General features: G+C 32.1%; 2 protein-coding genes across 2 annotated transcripts; both read left to right on the plus strand.

Moving 5' to 3' along the window:
• Nucleotides 1-3,381: 3,381 nt before the first annotated feature.
• Nucleotides 3,382-4,690, plus strand: LOC21404382 (heavy metal-associated isoprenylated plant protein 24). The gene is made up of 2 exons (XM_010107570.2): nucleotides 3,382-3,921; nucleotides 4,055-4,690. Exons 1-2 carry the CDS (start codon nucleotides 3,768-3,770, stop codon nucleotides 4,348-4,350), a joined length of 450 nt encoding a protein of 149 aa, XP_010105872.1. The 5' UTR covers nucleotides 3,382-3,767; the 3' UTR covers nucleotides 4,351-4,690.
• A 3,582-nt stretch (nucleotides 4,691-8,272) lies between these two features.
• LOC21404383 (agamous-like MADS-box protein AGL104) lies at nucleotides 8,273-11,204 on the plus strand. The gene is made up of 12 exons (XM_024171881.1): nucleotides 8,273-8,457; nucleotides 8,921-8,974; nucleotides 9,069-9,101; nucleotides 9,206-9,224; nucleotides 9,341-9,402; nucleotides 9,543-9,570; nucleotides 9,714-9,775; nucleotides 9,949-10,048; nucleotides 10,163-10,207; nucleotides 10,302-10,405; nucleotides 10,503-10,695; nucleotides 11,082-11,204. Exons 1-12 carry the CDS (start codon nucleotides 8,273-8,275, stop codon nucleotides 11,202-11,204), a joined length of 1,008 nt encoding a protein of 335 aa, XP_024027649.1.
• Nucleotides 11,205-12,270: the final 1,066 nt, after the last annotated feature.

The raw sequence follows: 12,270 nt of genomic DNA on the forward strand, positions 1-12,270 counted from the left end.
ATGTGATTTTGACATAATCTAACAGTCAGAAATTGATACGACTGATAAATCTGGCCTACCAAAAAAACTCCTTAAAATTTTTGCTATCTTGCCTAAAATTTTTATTAATTAATTCTTGTAAATTTGAGAAGTTTTCATTTTTGTATGTGTACAAATCCTACTCCATGTGTGTTTTGGAAAAAGCTGCCCTCTTGGGTAATTAGGCTTGACCAGTTGACTTGGATTTTTAATGATGCACATACGTATAATGGCCAATTTCAATTATCATATTTTTAATTATTATTAGCTGTTAAATTTGTATTAAAAATTATTTATTCTGCATACTTTTTAATTTAATGTGATTTTAACATAATCGAATAGTCAGAAATTGACACTACCGATAAATCTAACCTACCAAAGAAACTCCTTAAAATTTTTGCTATCTTGCCTAAAGTTTTTATTAATTAATTCTTGTAAATTTGAGAATTTTTCATTTTTGTATGTGTACAAATCCTACTCCATGTTTGTTTTGGAAAAAGCTGCCCTCTTGAGTAATTAGGCTTGACCAGTTGACTTGGATTTTTAATGATGCACATAAGTATAATGACCAATTTCAATTATCGTACTTTTAATTATTATTAGCTGTTAAATTTGTATTAAAAATTATTTTTTCTGCGTACGTTTTAATTTGATGTGATTTTAATATAATCTAATAGTCAGAAATTGACACTACCGATAAATTTAGCTTACCAAAGAAACTCCTTAAAATTTTTGCTATCTTGCCTAAAGTTTTTATTAATTAATTCTTGTAAATTTGAGAAGTTTTCATTTTTGTATGTGTACAAATCCTACTCCATGTTTGTTTGTTTTGAAAAAGCTGCCCTCTCGGGTAATTAGGCTTGACCTGTTGACTTAGATTTTTAATGATGCGCATGCGTATGATGGCCAATTTCAATTATCATACTTTCTTTCATGGCTAGCTAGCTAAGCCTGACCCAACTTGACAGACAATTTGCATTAGGGCCAATGAAGGTCATATTCCGAAGATTGATAGTAAGCAGTACAATCGCATTGACATATACGGCATGTACTTTTCACAATTGGAGTTGAGAATTTAAATTGTAAAGTAATTTTTATGTGATAAAAAATACTATAACATGAAAATTAAATTTAAATTTTTATGAAGAAAAAGTAAATTTTATTTGAGAAGAAACGCATCAATATAAAAATTAAAAAAGTTTGGATTATGATTGTGGAATAAGCATGGCCACATATATGTTTCACATATTGTATTGCTAAGGGATGCAGGACTAGGTCACCAAGTCAGGAAACTACTAGAAGACCCAAGATATTGTTTCACATATGTGTATCATGATAATCAGATTAAAAAACAAAAGCTAGTATCATGATAAATTTAATTTAGGAAGAATTACATCTTAATACTTTGTGTTTTATCAAATTAGTAAATTGATATCTCAATAAATAAGTAATACTAAGTAAATACGTTAAAAATGCCCACCGAATACTTTTTGGCCCTTTTTTATGCCCTAATGTCAGTTAAATACATAATAAAGAAAATTAGTTTTTTTTTCAGAAAATAAAATGCATTTTATTCTAAAAAAAGAAGTAAAATTAAGTGTTGTTTTTGCTCTTTTTTTTTCCCTCGAACTCTTTGGCTATTTTCAAAAATTCAAAAATTAAATAAAGTAATATGGAGCCCCCTCAAAAAAAAATATGGAATTTATAATTAGAAGGACATAAAGACAATAATTTACACTTTAAAAAAATAAAGACATTGGTTAAGTTTTAAAATTGGCCGCGTGATATTCGGAGGTCGACATTTTGTTTTTTTTTTTAAGTGTATGATATCAATTTGGTGTAACAATATTCACAAATGCAATAAAATAGAGGATAACAAAATGTAATAATTTTTTATTTTATTCATGTATTTATAAATTTTAACGATATGATCACTAGCCTTGATACATATAATCCCAAATTAATTTATCACACAGGAAATTTTGTCACTTTTAGAAGATATTCAATCAATATATTGAGGTAGAGTGGGGTGAGGTCCAAAAGAAAAATTAAGAACCTTAAAAAAAAAAAAAAAAATGAAGAGCTTATAATTGAAGTTTGCATCCTTCAGAGGTCAAATATTCATAAAACTCATGTCCAAGGGCCCCCAACATTAATGTTTGCGCGACAGTTTTTTGTTTCAAAGCCAAATGATTTGCATTAGTTTATATTATATATACCATCAAAGTTAGCGGGAGATATCGACCACACATTGTTCACTCTATCATAAAAGACTCCAAAAAGAGGGAAAATTAAAAAAAAAGAAAAAAGAAAAATAAAACTTCGTTTTCATGAAGATAGGACTCATATTGAAGTGGCAACCTAGAAACCTTTTTGAAAACTTAATCTGATCATCAAAAAAAGATATTGCATATTGCTTTAAAATATACTCATTTTCCAACTTGTTGGTTGCCATCTGGCACAGTAGCCACACTCATCTGGGCTTTGTTTATTATTCTCTGTCTTCCTCATAACTTTTTTTTAGTTTTTTCCTTTCTTTCTTCCAAAGTAAAAAGAGAGGAAAACAATTTTGTACAGTGCCACTGCCCAATCAATAACCAAATCAACCAAGCAATTTCACAAGAAGACAATCACTAGTGTACAAAATGGGAGCTACCTTACCTGCTCCATTAAAATTTCTAGTTGCCACGTGGCCGTCGCATCAGCCGTTGGTGTCCTAACTACCAAATGTCTCGTTTGATCAACCGATACATGGCATATGCTGCTGATGCCATCAAAACCATATAATGTACATTATACATATATAATGTATTGTACAATGTTTTAAATTAATTAATGGTGTTGGAAAAATTTTCAAAGTTTGGACGGGCTTTTGTCCACTAGTGTTGCTCTCAAGCTTTACCAGAAAAAGGAAACTGTTTCTACTTTCTACTTTCGTGTACCCAAAGTATTGAACTCTTCCTCTTTCTCTTCAACGCGTAATTGGATTTGGAGGCAAATTAATAACAATCAAGGTTTTATAACCGAATACCAATTTTATATTGATCAATCATTTTTTATAAAGGCCCTGCTAGCTCTGATGAATTGTATGTCATTTCATCATGTGGACGTGGTGAAATGCCTAGATAAGACATAAGAGAAGAGGGGTCTATATGCAGAGATAGAGCAAAATAATTAGAATTATCCACATTTATGTAAATGGGACAGGCCAATTGGGCTACTAAATAGAAGCTTTAAAGAAGGGAATCCACAGGGTTTTCGGAGAAGGTTCTTGCACTTTCTAGGACCCCCTTTACTTCAATTGGTCTTTTTTCTTTATTGTTATTATTATTTTTAATTTTTTTATGTTGATATTTCCATTGAGCTATCTTTTTGGACACTATAAAAAACACATAAACCAGCAAGACCCGGACTAGTGTATTGTCTCCTAGCTACCATCTTGTGACTCGTAATTGCTCTCTTAATTTCCTTTCAAGCTCTCTTCTGATTCTTAGCTCCCTTATACATTTCAGACAAAAGTACTTTGGACTAGTCTTAAGTCTCTTTTCATAAATTCATGATCAACCCAATCTCCCTTCTCTAGGAAATTTCATATTATATCTCTTCTCTGATCAAGTTCAACCTCTTCCAAATTATACAAAACAAGTTTTTTTTTTTTTTTTTTTTCATTTGCGATCATTAATCTCTCATTGTGAAAGAAAGTCTTTGACCACTTGTAATCATTCCCAAAAAGTGAGGGAAAAATAAAAATGGGAGTTGAAGGTACTTTGGAGTACTTCTCTAATCTACTAAGTTCGAAAAAACGCAAGAAAAAGAAGCAAATGCAAACTGTAGCCCTCAAAGTCAGGATGGACTGTGAGGGTTGTGCTCGCAAGGTCAAGAGTGTCCTCTCCGGTGTCAAAGGTATCTATATATATATATATATATATATATATCTCTATATATGTGCGTGATATATATATATATATATGTTCTAAAAGTAAATATTGGTGTAAATTATTATTAATGGATGCGAAGAATAATATTAATATTGCAGGGGCTAAATCGGTGGACGTGGACTTGAAACAGCAGAAGGTGACAGTAACAGGGTATGTGGAGCCAAAGAAAGTGTTGAAGGCGGCTCAGTCCACAAAGAAGAAGGTCGAGATGTGGCCTTACGTTCCCTACCCTCTGGTCGCCAATCCGTACGTCGCTCAGGCGTACGACAAGAAGGCCCCGCCCAACATGGTCAGGAAAGTCCCCGACACCGCCACCGCCACGGAGACCACCGTGGACGACCGCTACACCCAGATGTTCAGCGACGAAAACCCTAATGCCTGCTCCATCATGTAGAAAAAATAATATAATAATATTAGTTAAACTCACGCACGTCCGTACAAAACGAGCAATATTTTGTCAACGCAAGTTCATGTGAAAATCATAATATGGGACCTCGCGGACGTTGATGTTCACTAGTGCTAGATAAGCCAAATAGTGGGGTGATTGATTATTTTGGGCTTCATATTATGATTATGATTGATTAATATATATCTTCTTGCACCAACCTCCTATGTAGAGGCTCTGGCGCACGCGCTGGAGAGTTATTAATTACAAGAGTTTTAATGGTGACCGTCGATATATAGTTCGTTTTGCGGTCTCTGTTACATATAAAATTATTATTAATCTACTTTCTAACGGCTTAAATTTTTGAGATTAATTGATAAACTAATATGATATTAGAATAAAAAGTATTGAGTTCAAACTTCCGTAATTACACTCTTTATTTCTATTTAAATTATTAAGTTTTTAATATCTATCAGGCTTAAATATTCACATATTTGGCATTTCAATTAATTTACCTATACTTATCCAGTCCACAACTTAAGTTTTGGGGATGAATTGTTAAGCTAACAGCGTCCGTTTGATCTACATCTACGATATCATTCCAAATTAAATACACTATCGTTATGTAATATACTCGTTCTAACAAGTCTCATTTGGATAGATCTCGTTCTGATAAATCCATTTTCATGATATATATGCACAATATCATTATACTCTTCGCTTATTACGACAACATCGTTTCATATTCTTCTGATTTTCTTCATATAATTTAGTGTTCTTTGTAATGTTGCGTTAGTTTCGAACAACGTCATTTTCTTTCGAGTAAAGATCATCCCCATTGGTATTGATTATGATATTCACAGTGATAAAAATAGCTATGCATGTTTATGTGGATAAGATCTATCGATCAAAGATGTATGGTTTCTTTAATTAATTAGTTTTTTTAAGTGAATTAAAAGTGAAATTGGTCGGTACACGTTAAACAGCTAGTGGCGCTAAGAAATATTAGTTGGTTAAACTAATTAAAGCACAAACGATGACGTAGGACACCTTGAAATTAATTAGGATAATACAAATAGATGATCACCTAAAGACCTCACGAAAGTGGTACTTGTCGCTCATCCTTAAACAGGGGATTTATTGACTCAATAAGCTATCCTTAATTTATTAAGTACTTATTTTTTAAGTGCTATGAAAAATAAAATTAACCCAGAAGCATAAGCACAATTTAAATTTATGAAGTGCTTATTTTTTAAGTGAGAGCTTTTTACTGTAGTAAAAAAGTTAAATTTGACTGTTTATGAGAATTTTTTACTATAATAAAACTCAAATTTTAAACTCGAATCGGTAAAATGAACATGACTAAGGCATCCTAGATTAGGGAAAGTGAAGTGGCGCGTTATAGCGAACGTCCAAGTGTACAACAACGGCCGAAGAGAACAACAAAATGGCTAATGCAAAGAGAACTATAAATTGGCTAGTTAACGAAAGCGTCGGTTAATTTCCTTTTTCGCTTTATCTACGATCCTAATCAATTGTTAAAATGATCGTCGGCCTGTGGGCGTGAGTAAACCATTGATTTTTTTTTTTTTTTTTTTTTGTGCAAGAAAAAAAAAGTTCTATAATGTAACAGCCAAGAACTGGTAAATATTGATTTCAGCGCAGGGTCTGGGCCGTGTATATATATATATATATATCTGGCCCGAGGTGGGCGGCCCAAAGTGTCATATTACGCAACATAGAAATCTAGAGAAATGCTCTGTTTTGGGCATAAAGATCATTTATGCATTCGTAAACACTTTTCACTTGGAAAAAAAAAAAAAAAAAACACTGAGATTTATGTCTTTTCTTTATTCAGATAAATATTGATTTAATAGGGACAAGATTTTAAAGAATGACACAAATTAAAAAGAAAAAGAGTTGAGAGGGACGGATTCCTTAATTTTCTTATAGCATATTGCCAAAATAAAAAAGAAATAGTATATTATAAATTTATAAGAAAGGAAAATATCAAACACATAATGACGCAATTAATTATTATCATCCACGTTAAATGTTAGTTGTCATGATTACAATTCTAAGAGTTTTTAAACACAAAATTATCATGATAATTTTTACTTGAGAAATCTTGCTAGAGGAATTCCCTTCTAGAGAGGCAGAGTGTAAAGATTTGTACTCTTTTTTAGACACTACAAAAAATTCTCTTCTGCATCCCTTTATATATTAACTTAAAGAAGATGTAAGAACAGAGATTTCTAACAAATGACACAAAATTAAAGAGGTGAGTGATCAAGCTGAGGTACGTCTTCTAATTTTCTCGGCAAAAGCTTTGCCTTCTTCATCTTCCTTTTCGGCCTTCAGGTGTTCTTTGCTTGGCCCTTCACTAAGCTAAACAATAAAAGCGGCAGAATGACAAGAATTGAGTTAAGTATGCATGCATCATACAAATATTCATGAATATATAAATATATATATGTATATGTATATATATGTATGTATGCTGGTGTATAGGCGGCTTCGGAGCTGGCTAGCAGGACCGACCATAAAACAATCATACGTATATATCTTTCAACCAAAGAAACACAAGGTCAAAAAAAAAAAAAAAAGAAAAAGAAAAGAGAACAACGTGTAAGGTTTCTGAGCAATATGATCAAACGAAAACTTAACTTATGATGCAATCGGACCAATAGAAGTAGTTTTCTCAATGTTTTTATCTAAAAGTAACTATTGAATCAGTAAATTAAACGGGCCTTAAAAATACATTGTTAGTATGACTGAACTTGGCCGCACATTGGAATAGTCAAATTAAGCATTTACTAGCACTGAAAAATATTAATACTATAAAAATTTTGGTTAGATCTATATATATATATATATTTGTAGTCTATAGATATATATGTTTCTCTACTTTGTTCAGGAAGCCCCTTCCTAACGAAGGACAAACATGAAGTTAACAGCTAGATGTATATATGTTTTGTGTGTGTGTGTGTGTGTGTGTATATATATATATATTTATTTATTTATATGTATATCTTATCCTCCAAGGAACAATGTAGACTTGGGACTTGGTCGTTATCCCATCTAATTCTAGGATCCGATCATTTTTTGTATCATCGGCCTGCAGTGTACAACGAATAAGACTTTTTACGTGGGGAATGCAAGAACGTACATGTTGAACGCTTGAACAAGGGTTTTTTTTTTTTTTTTTTTTTTGGTTGAGGCCCATTAAATAGGTAGGCCCACTGTTCTGAGTACGAATACGAGTTACACAACACGACCTCCAAGTTAATAGCAAAGACTTGTTCAATACATGGTGATATTATATTATCACATGCGCATTTCTCATAAGTAATGTTAATTAAGGTAGGCGCTTGCATGGAGTAATAATTTCTTAGCTGTATAAACTCAAGTAAAGAATTTAGTTTTATTTAACAAAAGAAAATAAAATTAGTGAGTATTAGAGATTAATTAGTCTATAACTGTACCATAAGGGATATAGAGATAGATACATACATTCGTACATATATATATATATATAGATAGATACATACATTCGTACATATATATATATATATGGTACCAATTCAAAGAGGTTTAGCCAAGTACTAGCTAGTGGTAACATTATTAATGTCGTTCGATCAACCGCCCAACGTACCCCTTGGATCTCTCTTTGCCCTGTCTCTTCTATCTCCCATTATTTATAACCATCCATTATTTCTCTGTCGTACCCAATAAACCCTTCTTTCAAGGACCTTCCTATCCATGCATTATTCCTATATACACGTTTGAAAAGCTTTGTGAATACTTTTCTTTTCTGGCTTCTTCTTGCCATTTTAGATCATAATCTTGTTCTCCCGGCCATATATATATAAATATTCTGATAATAAACTTCCGTTTGAATGATTTTGGAGTACAGTGAATAGGAATTGGTATGGGTCGTGTTAAACTGGAGATAAAGAGAATAGAAAACAACACAAATCGACAAGTTACGTTTTCAAAGCGTAGAAATGGACTTATTAAGAAGGCTTATGAACTTTCAATCCTTTGCGACATTGATATTGCTCTAATTATGTTCTCTCCTTCCGGTCGTCTTAGCCACTTCTCTGGCAGAAGAAGGTACGCACGTATTATATATATATATATATATATATATATATCTAATTATATACATGGAGTTTTCATTTATTTATTTTTTAATTATGTACAAATTGTGATCATTATTATTTCTTTGATTATTTAAATAATCACTTTCACAAGTGAAATTGGGCTCATATTTATGAATCCGTTATGAATATGATCGAAACTGAATTAACCAAATAAGTTAAAAATAAAAATCTCGTTATGAACAAAAATACGTGTGTATTAAGGTTGAGATGATCCTACATTAATTATGGATTAATAGTAACGTTAATGATCAAATTAGTGATGTAGATTTATAATAGTTTGTCTAAGTTCCTTTTTCCGATGAGAAGGATATTTAATTAATTGCTAATTTATGGCTGGTCTTTGGTATATAATATATATTATATTGTTCATATCTGTTATTCTGGCTAAATTAGTTCCTATCCTTGAACATCAGGATCGAGGATGTATTTACTCGTTTCATTAATCTTCCAGACCAAGAAAGAGAACAGTAAGCTATAAACCTTCATAATTTTTTTTTTTTTTTTGGGTAATTAGCCTGCTACATGCGGTTATTAGTATACTAATTACTCTATTTTTCGCAGTGCTATAATTTTCCCCGATCACCGCCAACATCCGTATGCTCTCGTATCCCTTTCAGTTTTCATAAATTGTCGATTTAATTTCTCTTAAATCTTGTTGAATTCTTAATTAATCAAATATTTGTGTTTTTTTTTGGCAGTGATATGCAAAACAAAGAGGTTAGCCTTATGGCACGTACCTAAATCTTTGGTTGTCTTAGACTTTTATTTTCTTTATTTATTTTTTATTTTTACAAAGCAATTGAAAACACTGAGAACACGTGTTAAATGTGTAGTATTTGCTTCGGACACTACAACAGCTCAGGAATGAAAGCGATATTGCCCTTCAACTTGCCAAGTTTGTCTTTCCTCGGCTTTTGCATTTTTGCATTTTTCATTTTATTATACAGAGAAATAATGTTAGTGAACACTACTATTTTTTTTTTTTTTTCTTTTTTCATTTCCCCAATGATCTCAATTGCTTTGGGTAAACAAAAGTCCTATCGCTGTGAATACTGAAATTGAGGTAATTAATTTAAGTGATTTCTTCTGATCTTGAGCTTGTTCAATCTTAAGTTTTAGTGGTTTTTGTCTTTTTCATACGTTCTTTTATTTTTTAAAAATAAAATGAATTAAGTGTTTTTAATTTGTTCAATTTTATCATTTTAGGAACTCCAACAAGAAATTTGTAGGCTACAGCAACAACTTCAAATGGCAGAGGAGCAGATAAGGTCCTAAACAAAAGATAAAACCAAAAAGCACACATTTGTAACTGTGAAAGTCGGATAGATAGAGACAAAAAAAAAAAAATGGAAAGATATACTTTTGTCTTTTTTTTTTCTTATGTTGTGATGAAATATTACTTATGAACAATATTATATAATTTCTGGTTTTTGAAAAATAGAATGTACGAACCCGACCCTTTAAAAATCACATCTATGGAGGAGATGGATTCCTGTGAGAAAAATCTTGTTGATACTTTGACAACCGTCATGCAGAGAAAGGTATATAGCCCTTGATTTTTTTTTTATTATTCTTATTAGTTTTTTAATATTTCTATTGTTTTTCTCTGTTTTTTTTTTTTTTCAATGATTATGAGTGCTGGTATTATGTTGCAGGAATACTTGTTGAGTAATCAACTATCTTCTTACGAACCACCCGGAGTACCGGTAATTCAAATGTTCAAAAACCCAATAAAAATTCATCTTTTTTATATATAGATATTTTCAAAATTGTAATATTTTTTCATGGTTTGAGTGGCAGCAAGTATTCCAAGGCCCTTACGAGACTGCAATAGAAAGTTGGATCCCCAACAGCAATGCCCAAATCTTCGACGCGTCTTCTTCTTTGGATCCCCTTACGTACTTTTTTGTTCAATATAATTAGCTAGCTAATTTGGTTTTCATTTATTTCACCAATTATCTTTATTTATTTAGTTATTTATTTTTTTAATTTTAGAGAATTAGGATCCACGGTTTATGATCCATTTGCACAAGGAACAAGCTCGAATGTGGATCCAAACAGCTTGGAAGGAGGGTGTCATGTCCCAAATGCTGGTGACCAAAAACTACAAGCTTGGCCTCAGCCTTACCCTCCAACTGCTACTGCCCATCCTTCCCTCATGCCACCCACCTTTTACTCTCAAATTGAGGTTTTCCTTCCACCTCTAATTAAAATCTGAATATCCTCACAGGAAAATTTTGTAGCGCGTTAAAAAAAAAAAAAAAAAGAAACCCGAGTACTGAATTTTTTAAGCTATTAAATTTGTATCATGTTTGATTCTGATATAACTTCACGCACTCCAGTGTAGGCAATGAATTTTTAAAAATTTTAATTACTATGCGCAAAATCTTTCAAATGTACTCTTATGTAATACGAAAAATTATAATTTATGTTCCCACTAAATATAAAAACTTATAACTGTGACTTTTTTTAAACAAATATTATATTATATTTTATTAGTGTGTTCGCGCAGAGAAAATTTTGGCTCCATCATTGACTTATTCCTTTTTGATTCGTGGTGTATGAATTCTTTAGGGCGATCAGCATGCATTGGGGACATCCAACATGGCAGAGATCATACCACACCAGCAAATCGAGATCCCAATTAGCAGCTTAAATGTGGGACCCCGCAATTTTGGGAACGAAGCTTCAAATTGAAGCTGGAATACATTGACTATATGCTCCAGATCTAGATGAATTCTGCTCTTCTAATTTATTTTTGTTGTATAGTTTGAGCGGCTTGCGTGGTGCAGGCTTGGAAAATAACCGTTCACTTCGCTGATTCGAGTTTATAATTCAAATTTTTCTATAGTAAAAAGCTCTCACAAACAATCACATCTAACTTTTTTACTACAGTAAAAAGCTCTCACATAAAATAATATCTCAACTCGAATTCTAAACTCGAATCAGCGAAGTGAACAGGGCCTAAATTCATATTTTCCATTTAAGGTTGTAAACTGAGCTTAACCGTTAGAAAGTTACTTAAAAAACAACACACAAAAAATGGAGTGAAAGCAGATGAATTGTTAATACGTCGAATATAGCATTAGAATGGCTGGATTTTGAAGTCTATAGTTCAATATGCTACTTATTTCTCTGGTTTCTCTTTTTGTATAAGCTTGCAACGACTGTGGCATTTGCTGTACTCCTTTTGCTCCCCCGAATTTTTATTTTATTTTATTTTATTGCTGAAAGTGGACTGCTGCCCCGAATTCGATATCCCCCCTTGGAGACCAAATTACAAAATTCTTCTTAAATCATACTTCAAAACTGTAAATATATATATAAATATATTGGGAGAAATTTCACCACGAACCAGAAACAAGACCACCAGATCTTCAAAGAACAAAATCACTAGAAGGAATACACGAAGAAAGAATGAAAATACTGGACAATTCAACTGGAATTTTATTGACAATAAAACCCTTTATTAAGTCTTTACACCCTCAAGAAAGATCTCTCTCAATCTCAATCTCACTGTACACAAGAATGTCTCTCTCTCTACAAGCATTTACACAGAAGAAAAGAATAAAAGAACAGAGAGGATTAAAACTAATCTCTGGACTTTTCCAATATATTCACCTAACGGGTCTTATCCTTATTCTTGATCCTCTGCAAACTTACTCACTAAAACTCTCCTGTTCTCCTGTTATGCAGAATGAGTTACCACTTGCTTGCCACATACCACTTGCTTGCCACATCACCAGATGAATTTGCAGCCATA

Source organism: Morus notabilis, unplaced genomic scaffold (assembly GCF_000414095.1).
Source record: "Morus notabilis unplaced genomic scaffold, ASM41409v2 Scaffold206, whole genome shotgun sequence".
Taxonomy (NCBI): Eukaryota; Viridiplantae; Streptophyta; class Magnoliopsida; order Rosales; family Moraceae; genus Morus; species Morus notabilis.